Here is a 13,743-nt window from a genome sequence, read left to right on the forward strand (position 1 = left end):
CCTCTGTGGAGATGGGAGAACCTTCCAGAAGGACAACCATCTCTGCAGCACTCCACCAATCAGGCCTTTATGGTAGAGTGGTCTGACGGAAACCACTCCTCAGTAAAAGGCACATGACAGCCCGCTTGGAGTTTGTCAAAAGGCACCAAAGACTCTCAGACCATGAGAAAAAAGATTCTCTGGTCTGATGAAACCAAGATTGAACTCTTTGGCCTGAATGCCAAGCGTCACATCTGGAGGAAACCTGACACCATCCCTACGGTGAAGCATTTTTAATCTTTTTTTTTCTTCTTCTAAATACCAGTTTTTGCTGTAATGTAACAAAATGTGGAAAAAGTCAAGGGGTCAGAATGCTTTCCAAATGCAATGTATTCGCTGATATTCTGGCTGGTAACATTTCACTGTGGCTGGCTCTCTTTCTCTCATCACTGCAGTCATACGTTCTCAAAAGTGCAGGAGCACAGCGACACCTACTGGAAGTTTCAGCGCTACAAGCTTATCTTGGAGTACCACTCCAGACCCTGCCTGGCGCCACCCTTCATCATCATCTCCCACCTCCACCTCTTCATCAAGAGGCGCATCCGCAGGATCCCCTCCGTCAAGATCAAACACTTTGGTGAGAAGAGATGGAGACGGAGGGAGGGAGGGGAGGAGAGCCACTAGAGATGTGATGTATTGTGAAATGAAAATGCTCACAGTTGTATATTGCTAAATTACTAGCATTTTAGAAGTCCACTCCCAATGTCGTCCCAAATTTCATCTGAATAGCTGAATATTTTTTGAAAATAATTTTCTCTTCTTCCAAAATCCCCCTCTTTTCCTCTCCTCTATCTCTCCTTCAGTTTTGGAGATCCATGGCAGGCAGGCCAGTAAACTGAACATGTGGGAAGCCATCCAGAAGGAGAATATACTGTCTGCCCAGAACAAACGAGAGAGAGAGAGCGACTCGGAGAGACTTAAACGCACCTCCGTCAAGTGAGACATCTCTCCACCTCTCCCCCTCAGTCACTTATTTATGTCATATACTAAACGCCAGATTTAACAGCTTTAGTTTGTTTTGCTTTGGTGCTATTTTCAGAAGTATGTGGGGAATTTTCCAAAACTCTTAGTACAACTCTCCAAACTGGTAACACTTGTAATGTAGCAAGTCTTATATTTAAAACCTTTATTTGTGCATTAATTTTGTTTGGAGAGATCTTTCACCACACAACCATTGATCCAAAATATAAGTTAACTGTGATATTCCATGAGAATATTGATTTAAACACCAAAACACAACATAATGATATCTAACCAGTTTATCCAATGTTTCAAAATTGCCTTTTGAATGTAGTATGTTTTAGTACTGTAAATTACAGTACATTATACTGTTCTCACATTACGCAATACACTTGCACTACCCATCAAAACTGAATTTTCATAATTTCTGTCCCATGTGTGGTCAAAGGTGTGATCATCGAAGACATATTTCACAATCATTGAAACAAAAAATGTATGTATTGTTCATATATAATTACACTATAGGTGTACTGTAATCAAATTAAATGAATGAAAGAAACAACATTTACCAGGCACGAGTTTGCATCAAGCCTGTCTTGAGCATGTGGCCATAGGTTCTTATTGACATCACAGTAATTGTCCTCATTGTTCATGCACCCGGGGTAAAAACCTTTGGCATGGCGAATCCAAGCCTGACATAGATCTGGATTGATGTCATTGGATGCCTCATCCATGGCTTCATCATGGGGATGGCAGTCATACACCCTCCTCCACCTGTATTGTAATCATGTATTGTATTTACAGTATTGTGTCGTACATATGTATTGTAGTGGTCCCGTATGACTCAGTTAGTAAGAGCATGGCTTGCTAGCTATAGCTACATCAGAGTACCACAGTGGGTTTGATTCCCACTGGGGACACATACAAAAATGTGTGGACTTAACTGTTGTCACTTTCAGTGACAGACTTACCATTAGGCAGAATAGGCAATTGCCTCACATCATCAAGAGGCCTCGTGATCTTTAAAAAAATAAGAATTTATCCGCTTGAGGCCCCCCATGCTCCACATGAGGCCCCCCAACCCCCTCCGAAAAACAAACTGCTGTCGTGGGATGCTAAGTTTGGGGTCACTTAGAAATGTCCTTGTTTTTTTTTAAAGAAAAGCAAATTTTTTGGTCCATTAAAATAACATCAAATTGATCAGAAATACAGTGGAGACATTGTTAATGTTGTAAATGACTATTGTAGCTGGAAACGGCTGATTTGTTTATGTAATATCTATGTAGGAATACAGAGGCCCATTATCAGCAACCATCACTCCTGTGTTCCAACGGCACGTTGTGTTAGCTAATCCAAGTTTATAATTTTAAAAGGCTAATTGATCATTAGAAAACCCTTTTGCAATTATGTTAGCACAGCTGAAAACTGTTGTCCTGATTAAAGAAGCAATAAAACTGGCCTTCTTGTATCTGGAGCATCAGCATTTGTGGGTTCCATTACAGGCTCAAAATTGCCAGAAACAAAGAACTTTCTTCTGAAACTCGTCAGCCTATTCTTGTTCTGAGAAATGAAGGCTATTCCATGGGAGAAATTGCCAAGAAACTGAAGGTCTCGTACAACACTGTGTACTACTCCCTTCACAGAACAGCGCAAACTGGCTCTAACCACAATAGAAAGAGGAGTGAGAGGCCCCGGTGCACAACTGAGCAAGAGGACAAGCACATTAGAGTGTCTAGTTTGAGAAATAGACGCCTCACAAGTCCTCAACTGGCAGCTTCATTAAATAGTACCCGCAAAACACCAGTCTCAACATAAACAGTGAAGAGACGACTCCGGGATGCTGGCCTTCTAGTCAGAGTTCCTCTGTCCAGTGTCTGTGTTCTTTTGCCCATCTTAATCTTTTCATTTTATTGGCCAGTCTGAGATATAGCTTTTTCTTTGCAACTCTGCCACGAAGGCCAGCATTTACTTTATATGAACTGTATTGCAATGTGTATTTTTAGTTGAAACACTGAAGTTTGGTGAAAAGGTTACTATGATTTTGAGTGTACTTAGTAATTGAAAATGTGCTTAGTTTTGAAACAAATGCCTTTTTGATGATCTGTTTTGAGTTTTGTACTAAGTGTTGTGAAAATGTACAACATTCTTCTGAAAATTTCACCAAAGAGATTGGTACTCCTGTGTTAGGGATTGGTTCAATTCAGTTATCTTTCCATGAATAGGACTTCACTTCAATTCCTGAATTGACCCCTAACCTGTCTTGTGGTCCTGTGTTGAAGGGTGGACAGTGTCCTAAAGCAGATGGTAAAGATCCAGGACCACGACCGCAGGCTGAGAATGCTAGAGACCGAGGTCAGTGTCAGCCTGGGCCGCTGCCACTGGTCACAGCATAGACACGCACACGCACACAGCCTTATATGCCCAGAGGCAATGAGTTTCAGTGGTCCTTAATTAATGGGGGGGATGGCTTTGTGTGTGTGTGTGTGTGTGTGTGTGTGTGTGTGTGGAGGAGCGGAGATATTGAGTCCTTACCCCATGACGCCTGTGCCTCTAGCTCCGCCACCTCGGTCGAATCCCCAGTCACCATCCGTTTTGGTTTAACTTTCCTTGTGGGTACCAGAAGTCCTCACAAAGATAGTAAAACAAGGAAAATTCAGACAAGTGTGGACAAATACTATTTTAGGCTTAGGGGTAAGGTTTATGGTTAGAATTAAGGTTAAGGTTAGGTATAGTTTTAGATTTAGGGGTTAGGTAAAATAAGTTCTCTCTCCTTCTCTCCCCCATCCCTTCTCTCTTGTTCCAAGTTGGAGTATTGTTCTAGTGCCCTCTCCTGGATGGTGGACGCTCTCTCTCAGAGTAACTTGATAAAACCCACACATCCTCCGCCCATTCTCAGAGGTAAGGTTGCATACAGACATACTCTGAGTGTACAAAACATTAGGAACAAATTCCTAATATTGAGTTGCACCCCCTTTTGCCCTCAGAACAGCCTCAATTTGTCGGGGCATGGACTCTACAAGGTGTCAAAAGAGTACCACAGGCATGCTGGCCCATATTGACTCAAATGTTTCTCACAGTTGTGTCAATTTGGCTGGATGTCCTTTGGGTGGTGGATCATTCTTGATAAACACGGGAAACTGTTGAGCAGCGTTGCAGTTCTTGACACACTCAAACCGGTGCAGCTGGCACCTACTACCATACCCCGTTCAAAGGCACTTACATATTTTGTCTTTCCTCTGAATGGCACACATACACAATACATCTCAATTGTCTCAAGGCTTAAAAATCCTTCTTTAACCTGTCTCTTCCCCTTCATCTACACTGACTGAAGTATAGGTGACATCAATAAGGGATTCACCTGGTCAGCTTTCACCTGTTAAGTCTATGTTCCTAATCTTTTGTACCCTCAGTGGTTCTTCAATCAAAAGTTGCTTCTCGGTACGGTTTGTTATGGTGCGTTACAGTGCTTGCCGTTAATGCTTGTCCAAACCACCAGAGGGCATGTTTGAGCAAATATAGTCCAGTTACTAATCAGGGCATTTGAAGCTGAGCAGAGGTCATCATGCAATTGTGAATACACTTCATAATTGAAATTGAATTATATATTTTATATTATTATTAGGCTATCAAATACTATAATCTTCCAATTGTGAATTAAGAACTGGGCAGGAGTAAGCTACATTCAGTACAATGGCAATGACTATACACAGGCAAGAAAAGCAACGAATACTTCCTACTGTACAAATGTGACTCATTCAGTCACATGCAGACCAAATGCTATGATTTTGTTGATGTCAAGGTTTGCAATAATATGCAATTTGCCAATCAAATATATTCCATTCTCCAGCTTGTTGGTGCTTGCTTCTCTGCACAAATCATTTGACTTCTGCAGTTTGAGATGATGTATTCCCTATTCTTTATGAAAAGATGTTGATACTGGCCTTTATTATTTACCATTTATTTCTAATATTAGCGTGATTAAATTGATTCATATTATGGTGTTTCTATTCCAAGAAAAGCAAAAATGCACTTAACAGTAGCCTATGTATCGCCTACCTAAAACATTCCATAGAAATATGGGCAGAATATTGTATCAAATATTTGGATGGTTAAAGGCCGACATTTGGTTGCTTCAATTAAAAAACACTCTTTGTAAACATGACTATAGAAATGGAAACATTGTGATTTTAGTGTGCTGGCCGGGGAACTTGTTTAACTTCTTTGGGATAGGGGGCAGAATTTTCACGGCCGGATAAAAAACGTACCTGATTTAATCTGGTTACTACTCCTGCCCAGAAACTCGAATATGCATATAATAGTAGATTTGGATAGAAAACACTCTAAAGTTTCTAAAACTGTTTGAATGGTGTCTGTGAGTATAACAGAACTCATATGGCAGGCCAAAACCTGAGAAGATTCCATGCAGGAAGTGCCCTGTCTGACAATTTGTTGTCCTTCTGTTGCATCTCTACCGACATTACAGCATCTGTGCTGTAACGTGACACTTTCTAAGGCTTCCATTGGCTCTCTAAAGCCGCCAGAAAGTGGAATGGGGTGTCTGCTGTCTCTGGGCAAAGTATAGGAGCAGAGTTTGTAAGTGGTCAGCCTGGGGACAGTGAGACTGGAGATGCGCGGTCACGAGCACTCGCCATGTTTTTCTTTCTCTCTTTGAATGAATACAACGTTATCCGGGTGGAATATTATCACTATTTTACGAGAAAAATAGCATAAAAATTGATTTTAAACAGCGTTTGACATGCTTCTAAGTACGGTAATGGAATATTTAGAATTTTTTTGTCACGAAATGCGCTCGCGCGTTACCCTTCGGATAGTGACCTGAACGCACAAACAAAACGGAAGTATTTGGATATCACTATGGATTATTAGGAACGAAAATCACATTTGTTGTTGAAGTAGAAGTCCTGGGAGTGCATTCTGACGAAGAACAGCAAAGGTGGAAACCACTCCTCAGTTAAAGGCACATGACAGCCGGCTTGGAGTTTGCCAAAAGGCACCTAAAGGACTCTCAGACCATGAAACAAGATTGTCTGGTCTTATGAACCAAGATTGAACACTTTGGCCTGAATGCCAAGCGTCACATCTGGAGGAAACCTGACACCATCCCTACGGTGAAGCATGGTGGTGGCAGCAGCATCATGCTGTGGGGATATTTTCAGCGGCAGGGACTGGGAGTCTAGTCAGGATCGAGGGAAAGATGAATGGAGCAAAGTAGAGAGATCCTTGATTCAAACCTGCTCCAGGCAACCAGGACCTGAAACTGGGGTGAAGGTTCACCTTCCAACAGGACAACGACCCTAAGCACACAGCTAAGACAACGCAGGGGTGGCTTTGGGACAAGTCTCTGAATGTCCTTAAGTGAACCCGATCGATGTGAGATTTCCGGGTTTTTTTGTTTTAGAAATGTAAAAAAATTCACACATTTTCGCTTTGTCATTATGGGGTATTTTGTGTAGATTGATGAGGAAAATGTTTTATTTAATCAATTTTAGAATGAGGCTGTAACGTAACAAAACGTGGACAAAGTCAAGGGGTCTGAATACTTTCCGAATGCCCTGTATGTATCCTTTGTCACACTCATGTAAAGTGTGAAAAACAATAACAGGCTGACTACACCGCTCGCGTCGCGTGCACGAGCATTGCAAAATAAATGTAGAAATCTATGTTTTTCAATTATTGCACACACTGCTCGCGTGCGCTAATGAGCGTCTGCGTTGCCAAGGGCTAAAATAAAAGTCAGTTCTATTTCTGATGCAGATTGCGCTGCAAGTCCTGTCTCTCCTATCTCCTCATTGGTTTATAGAAGCAGGTACCCATGTGCCATCTCCTCATTGGTTATACCCACATGGGTGACTGAAAGACGAACAAAGTCAGTGGCGGTAATGCACCTAATTTATGAAAGTTGCCAATGGCAATATAAAGTCAAGAGAAGAAAAGCCTGGAAGGAGGAGAGATGACTAGAAACAATTCGGCTGACCTTTTATTTGTGGATTAATTGGCGGAGTAGAGGACCTTGTGCATTTCAGGTAAAATAACAACTCAATGTTTATATCCCAGGACAAATTAGCTAGCAAGCTAGCTAAAAATGACAAATTAGCTAGCAAGTGCAAGCTAACTAGCTAAATTGCCATAAATGTTTAATGTTTTTCAACCTGTCCCAAAATTAATACAATTCGTTCAGAGTTTGTTTTGATATTTTAACCTGCGTGTCGTGATCGCGTTTGGTGTGGGGGGACAAAATACATTTATGCACGATGGCGCACGCGCGCAGCCGGTTTGGGTTCCGTGTAACACTGTTTGTGTTTGCCTGGCTGAGTGGATGAGCTGAGTTGTCATAACTCGCCCCCATTAGGCTACTTGCAATTTGGGTGGGTTGCGGGTGGGTTGAATAAAGAGAAAACAATGCATAAAAAAATCCATAAATGTACAATTCTTGTGCAATTTATATTTATAGGCTACACTGAGGTTTTTCTTTCATTATGTGTATCTGCCATTTCTGCATAAGCCTGAGCTTTAGGGCCTAACTGTCCGCGCTCCAAGTAGGCCTACATGTCAATCACCAAATGCTTTGGGAAAAAGTTCGTAGATCCACCACATGTAATATTAATTCCTGCAGAATTAAGCATTTCTTGCTGTACACCCTCACAGAAAAAAGCACGTGCGAAATCATGTGGTTTTGGAACGCTTCACATGTGAAATTTCACGTGAAAACAAAAATTTGTCGTTATGATTCTCACAGTGACTTTAGTGCTTTCAACTTACATTGTGTATGTTTTTTTATACAGTAATTATTGAACTTATCCTCACCTGGGCTCTCAAACTCTTGGTTCACGGCATTCTGATCTTTCTGCTACACCACCACACCTGTGTTAATAACTGAATTCACATGTATTCCTATTCTTAAAATAATCAATTACAAATATTATATTTATCCTAGTTATTCAGGAGTAACATTAAAACAGAATAATATGCCTCAGAAGAAGAATAATATGCCTTAGACAACTACACAGAAAACCCTCGAATTACTGAAATATGTCAATTAAATCAATGAGAGAATAGTCAGATAAACTGATAACTAAAATAGCAGCACAGATGGAACTATTTTGCTAAGTGCAGAGATGTATTATAGGTAATGAATATGTATAGGAATGTTACAGACTTTGTGGCGCTGCAGAAAGATCAGTGCATCTCAAATCCAAAGGTTATGTGTTCAAATGCCAGGTGGGGTCATACTTTAGCTGAACAGTGTTCCACTAACTTTAAAACCACCATACCATTTCATTACTTTACTTAAAATGGTTTGGGATGGTGTAAGAACAACTGGGATCATTGTGACGTCCTGACAACTGGAAAAACAAACTCTTACAATATCCAAAACCATGTTTTTACATTTTAAGTGTTCCAAAACCCCGTTTTGGGGGGAAATTATACACCAATTTGACCTGGGAACAGGAGTGGAAAAATTATTTCTTTCTTTCAGCATCTTGAGAGAATGTGAATGCGTGGTTAGCGACCGAGTGTGAAGGTGCTGATTGTACGTGAAAGAAGCAGAGATGACAAGAAACTATACTGATGTCAACTAGATTGAAGCATTCATTCTGTTGAGCAAGTGTTTATTTGGTCTTCTAAAGCAACACATAATGACAGAAGAATGCTTCAATCTATATAGCCTACCAAGATGTGAGCTGTTGTGTGTGGGGAAGAGGAATTCAATCACCCTCTTTATCCTCTTCAAGTCGTTCTCCTCATCATTCAGTTAACTCAAATTAAATGTTGAAGTCATTAAGTTGAAGTCACATGATCTATCTATCTATCTATCTATCTATCTATCTCTCTATCTCTCTATCTCTCTATCTCTCTATCTATCATCCATTGACGTCATTCATTCAGTAATGAGACACATTAGCGCGAACATGACAGCCTGGTACCAACAGCCAGCGATTAGAAATGTAACAACCCCGATTTAAAAATTCTCACAACTGAGCAATGTAAATACACCTATTTAGAAAAAGCCAGGGAAGAGGTAGGATGACATTTATTTCAATGACAAAATCAAAATGGCAGTTGGAACTCTTCAGAAACCACCGACAAAGTTATTAGCTAAATACTCTTGGCTTTCAGCTGTTAGAAACATAATTTTTGCCTTCTGGTATCCTATGTTACACTTTTACACAACTATTTGTTTATATGGAAATGTTGTATATTATAATCCACATCTACATTGAAACCAAAAAATAGCCCTTTCTATATAATTCTTATTCGTGCTTATGAATTTACCATGTTAAATTTGACTGCACTATTTAATTCGTTCCAAGTTAGCTCACTGATTTGAGGGTTTGTTAAGAAGAGAGAACAGGGAAAGAAATTGATTAAATTGAGATGTTTGGACACTGGCTTACACACAACACCACATAATGCCAAAGTGGTATTAGGTTTTTAGCATTTTTTACAAATTCATTAAAAATGAAAAGCTGAAATGTCTTGAGTCAATAAATTCAAGAGTAAAAATGTGCATAATAAATCACATAAGTTCCATAGACTCACTCTTTTTGCAATAATAGTGTTTAACATGATTTTTGAATGACTACCTCATCTCTGTACCCCACACATACAATTATCTGTAAGGTCCCTCAGTCGAGCAGTGAATTTCAAATACAGATTCAACCACAAAGACAAGGGAGGTTTTCCAACTCCTTGCAAAGAAGGGCACTAGTACGCTGGGAGTCGGGAAACAAGTACAGGGAGTGCAAATGTAATAATAAATAGAACATAGTACAAAACACAAAAAGCGTACAGACATGAAACAGAGTCAATAACGCCTGAGGAAAGAACCAACGGGAGTGACAGATATAGGGGAGGTAATCAGGAAGCTGATGAGTCCAGGTTAAGTCTCATGAGGCACAGGTGTGCGTAATGATGGTGACAGGTGTGTGTAATAATGAGTAAACTGGCGACAATAGCGCCAGAGAGGAGGACCCCATCCCTGACGCGTGGCTCCAGCCGCAGGATGCCGACCAGAGGGATGGTCCTGAGGGACCAGGAGCGGGCCAATCTCTTCTGCTGAGGTGCGGGAACCTGTAGAGCCAGCTGAGGCACGGGAACCTGTAGAGCCAGCTGTGGCGCGGGAACCTGTAGAGCCAGCTGAGGCTCGGGAGCCAGCTGAGGCACGGGAACCTGTAGAGCCAGCTAAGGCTCGGGAACCAGTAGAGCCAGCTGAGGTGCGGGAACCTGTCGAGGCATGGGAGCCCGACGAGCCGGCTGAGGCATGGGAGCCCGACGAGCCAACCGAGGCTTGAGAACCTGTTGAGACAGCCGAGGCATGGAAGCCTGACGAGCTAGCTGAGGCATCCCCAGTAGCTTCGGCAATGAAAGCCTGACAAGACAACCGAGGCTTGTGAACCTATCGAGCCAGCTGAGGCATGGAAAAAAAAAGGAAGCCTACAGTATACAGAATAAAAATATTCCAAAACATATTATATTCCTGTTTGCAACAAGGCACTAAAGTAATACTGCAAAATATGTATGGCAATACCTGAAAATGGTTGTCTAGCAATGATCAACAACCAATTTGACAGAGCTTGAAGAACTTAAAAAAGAATAAGCAAAAAGCAAAACATTAGATTATGTCAGAAGACAGCTAAATGCAGCACTAACCTTTGATGATCTTCATCAGATGACACACCTAGGACATTATGTTATACAATACATGCATGTCTGTTCAATCAAGTTCATATTTATATCAAAAAACAGCTTTTTACATTAGCATGTGACGTTCAGAAAAAGCATACCCCCCGCAAACTTCCGGGGAATTTACTAACAATTTACTAAATTACTCACGATAAACGTTCACAAAAAGCATAACAATTATTTTAAGAATTATAGATACATTACTCCTCTATGCACTCGATATGTCCGATTTTAAAATAGCTTTTCGGATGAAGCACATTTTACAATATTCTAAGTACATAGCCCAGCCATCACGGGCTAGCTATTTAGACACCCACCCAGTTTAGCCTTCACCAAAATCACATTTCCTATAAGAAAAATGGTCTTACCTTTCCTGTTCTTCGTCAGAATGCACTCCCAGGACTTCTACTTCAATAACAAATGTAGGTTTGGTCCCAAATAATCCATAGTTATGTTCCATCAGCGACTTTTTGTTCGTGCGTTCTAGACACTATCAGAATGGTAAATCACGGTCGTGCGCATGGCGCAAACCGTGACAAAAAAATTCTAAATATTCCATTACCGTACTTCGAAGCATGTCAACCGCTGTTTAAAATCAATTTTTATGCCATTATTCTCGTAAAAAAGCGATAATATTCCGACCGGGAATCTGCAATTAGCTAAACAGCCGAAGGAAAATACTGCACGGGGTCGAATCGGGCACGCGCCTAATTCCATTGTCCTCTAATGGGCCACTTGGAAAAGAAGATAATGTGTTTCAGCCTGAGGCTGCCTCGTCATCGTTCGTTTTTCCCGGGCTCTGAGAGCCTATTGGAGCCCTAGGAATTGTCACGTTACAGCTAAGATCCTGACTCTTCAATAAACAGAAGCAAGAACAACAACACCTTGTCAGACAGGGTACTTCCTGCATGAAACCTTCTCAGGTTTTTGCCTGCCATAGGAGTTCTGTTATACTCACAGACACCATTCAAACAGTTTTAGAAACTTTAGGGTGTTTTCTATCCATATATAATAAGTATATGCATATTCTAGTTACTGGGTAGGATTAGTAACCAGATTATTTGGCTAAGGTGTATGTAAACTTCCGACTTCAACTGTATGTTCTATTTCTATGTAAGGCTGCTTCCTTCTACATCAGAGACCTTTCCAGTCTTTTAATATGACAATTTTTAAATTAACTTTATTGATCCCCAGTAAAGGTTATGACTTGGTTTTATGTACTCCAGTTTCCGTTGTGTTTTCTCTTTCAGATCTGACCCCTCTTTCTCCAACTAACTGACCCATGTGCACACACACCTACAGTCACTGTCACTCAGTGCCAAAAAATGTCAAGAAATGCCAAAGACGGACTCAATGCTCATTCATCAATCATTTCAATGTCGTTTTTAAACTTTGATATTTTCAACTGCTGCCATTTTGTATGTGTACCATTGTTGCTCTTCTATGTTACACTTTGTTGTTCCTATGTTCAATAAATCCTGTTCCTGTGGGTTATAGAATGGATGGACAATCTGTTCCTAATGTAATATGTACAGACATTGTAAAGGTCAAATACTATCATTTGACATGACCAAGTACAAACACATGAAAGTTTTTTGTTATTTTCATTGAATGCTTAATTTGGTTGTCAGTTAACACAGCACTGATCTGTATTGCCAAAGAGCTCTAATTTTTCCCCAAGGATTAAGGCTTGTTTAGGTGGGTTTTTGAGGAGTTCAATCAGGCTTTCTTGTGTCTCCTTCAGCTATATTAACAGAGGGGCTAGTCTGTATTAAAGCAGGCATAGGGTTATCTGCAGTTATTGGTACTCTGTTTCTGGTCAACATTTGCGGACTCTTTGCCAAGGTCCCTGGCCAAACAGGTGAGAGCAGAGCAGACTGAGCATACGTTAGACTTCCCCCAAGTCGCTGGACGCAGGGCCTAGGGTGAGAACTGGGCACACTGCTCTGGTGAGGGGCTCAGTATAGCTTCCTCTGCTTGGATGAGGCCCCTGCTGCAAAAGTGGAGCCGCCGCAGGTGGCCGGAGTGGCTGACAATTTAGTTACTAATGGCAGCCTGCTGTACCCTGGTTGGCCTTCAACTTGAGATACTCAATGGGGGGGGGGGGCAGCACTGGCATACTGTAGCCTGCAACATCCGCCTAGAGTAGCTCAAACTGTGCATGCAATGTTTGCAAAAACTCCTTCCAGTGACGTGCAGGCTGTTATGAAAAGACAAATAAAAAATCAAATTTTCCCCCCCAAAATTGTTAATGTTTTTTTCTTAATGATTTAGGTGGTTTTATGATTAAAAAATCAGTTTTACATTGCCGATCGCAGTGCCTACCTTCCCCTTCATTGAAATGTTGTGGACTCCAGTCACTGTTGATGGACATGTCAGGCATAGGGCTTTACTGCTTTCTCTATGACGCTAGCTTCATTAGTTTAACAAGATAATGTGCTAGGCTAGTTTGTTTGTTTAAACCTGAGTGTGACTGAGGGGGGTTTTCACACCAAATTGGATTGGTGCGGTTTTTCTGAACTCTGGTGCATTTGCCCCCTTCGTTTGGTTAGCTTGGACTGGTGTGAACACTATCTGCAAACGACGCACCATGGTTCGCTCAAAAAAGGGTAGTCTGATTCAATTCGTACCATGGTGGTTTCTCTGCAGGTGAGAATGCATTCCAGACTAAACACAGGAAAAGAACCAGAGTCTTGCACTATTATTGGTCGTTTGACTGCGAGCATTTGATGAAATGCAAGTAGCATCATAACTTGAGATCTCTGAAACATGTTCTGAGTAGCAGGGCATTTATGAGCGCATTCTATGCAGATTAGGGGAGATGGGGCTATACTGGGGATATATGCTACTGGATATAGGCCATTCTCTTCGCAGTTAATCGGCTATCGCGCTGTTTCCCCCCGCATGTTGTTGGAAGACCAAAGTGAAAGTAATATGAAGATTGGGACACAAGTGATGCTTGATGATAACCATAATTAACTCAGGGGCTGACAAAAAATGTATAAAAATTGTCCCTAGCAATTCAGCCCCTTTTAGAAT

The 13,743-nt window shown here is 41.2% G+C and overlaps 1 protein-coding gene across 1 annotated transcript in view; it reads left to right on the forward strand.

Moving 5' to 3' along the window:
• trpm4a (transient receptor potential cation channel, subfamily M, member 4a) overlaps positions 1-12,944 on the forward strand; it is a 60,274-nt gene extending 47,330 nt beyond the window's left edge. The window contains exons 23-27 of the mRNA XM_029727045.1: positions 435-616; positions 843-975; positions 3,279-3,351; positions 3,804-3,897; positions 11,955-12,944. Of these exons, the coding sequence (XP_029582905.1) occupies positions 435-616; positions 843-975; positions 3,279-3,351; positions 3,804-3,897; positions 11,955-11,983 (511 nt within the window). The 3' untranslated portion in view covers positions 11,984-12,944. The remainder of the gene's footprint in view (positions 1-434; positions 617-842; positions 976-3,278; positions 3,352-3,803; positions 3,898-11,954) is intronic.
• Positions 12,945-13,743: the final 799 nt, after the last annotated feature.

Source organism: Salmo trutta, chromosome 32, assembly GCF_901001165.1.
Source record: "Salmo trutta chromosome 32, fSalTru1.1, whole genome shotgun sequence".
In the NCBI taxonomy this organism is placed as follows: Eukaryota; Metazoa; Chordata; class Actinopteri; order Salmoniformes; family Salmonidae; genus Salmo; species Salmo trutta.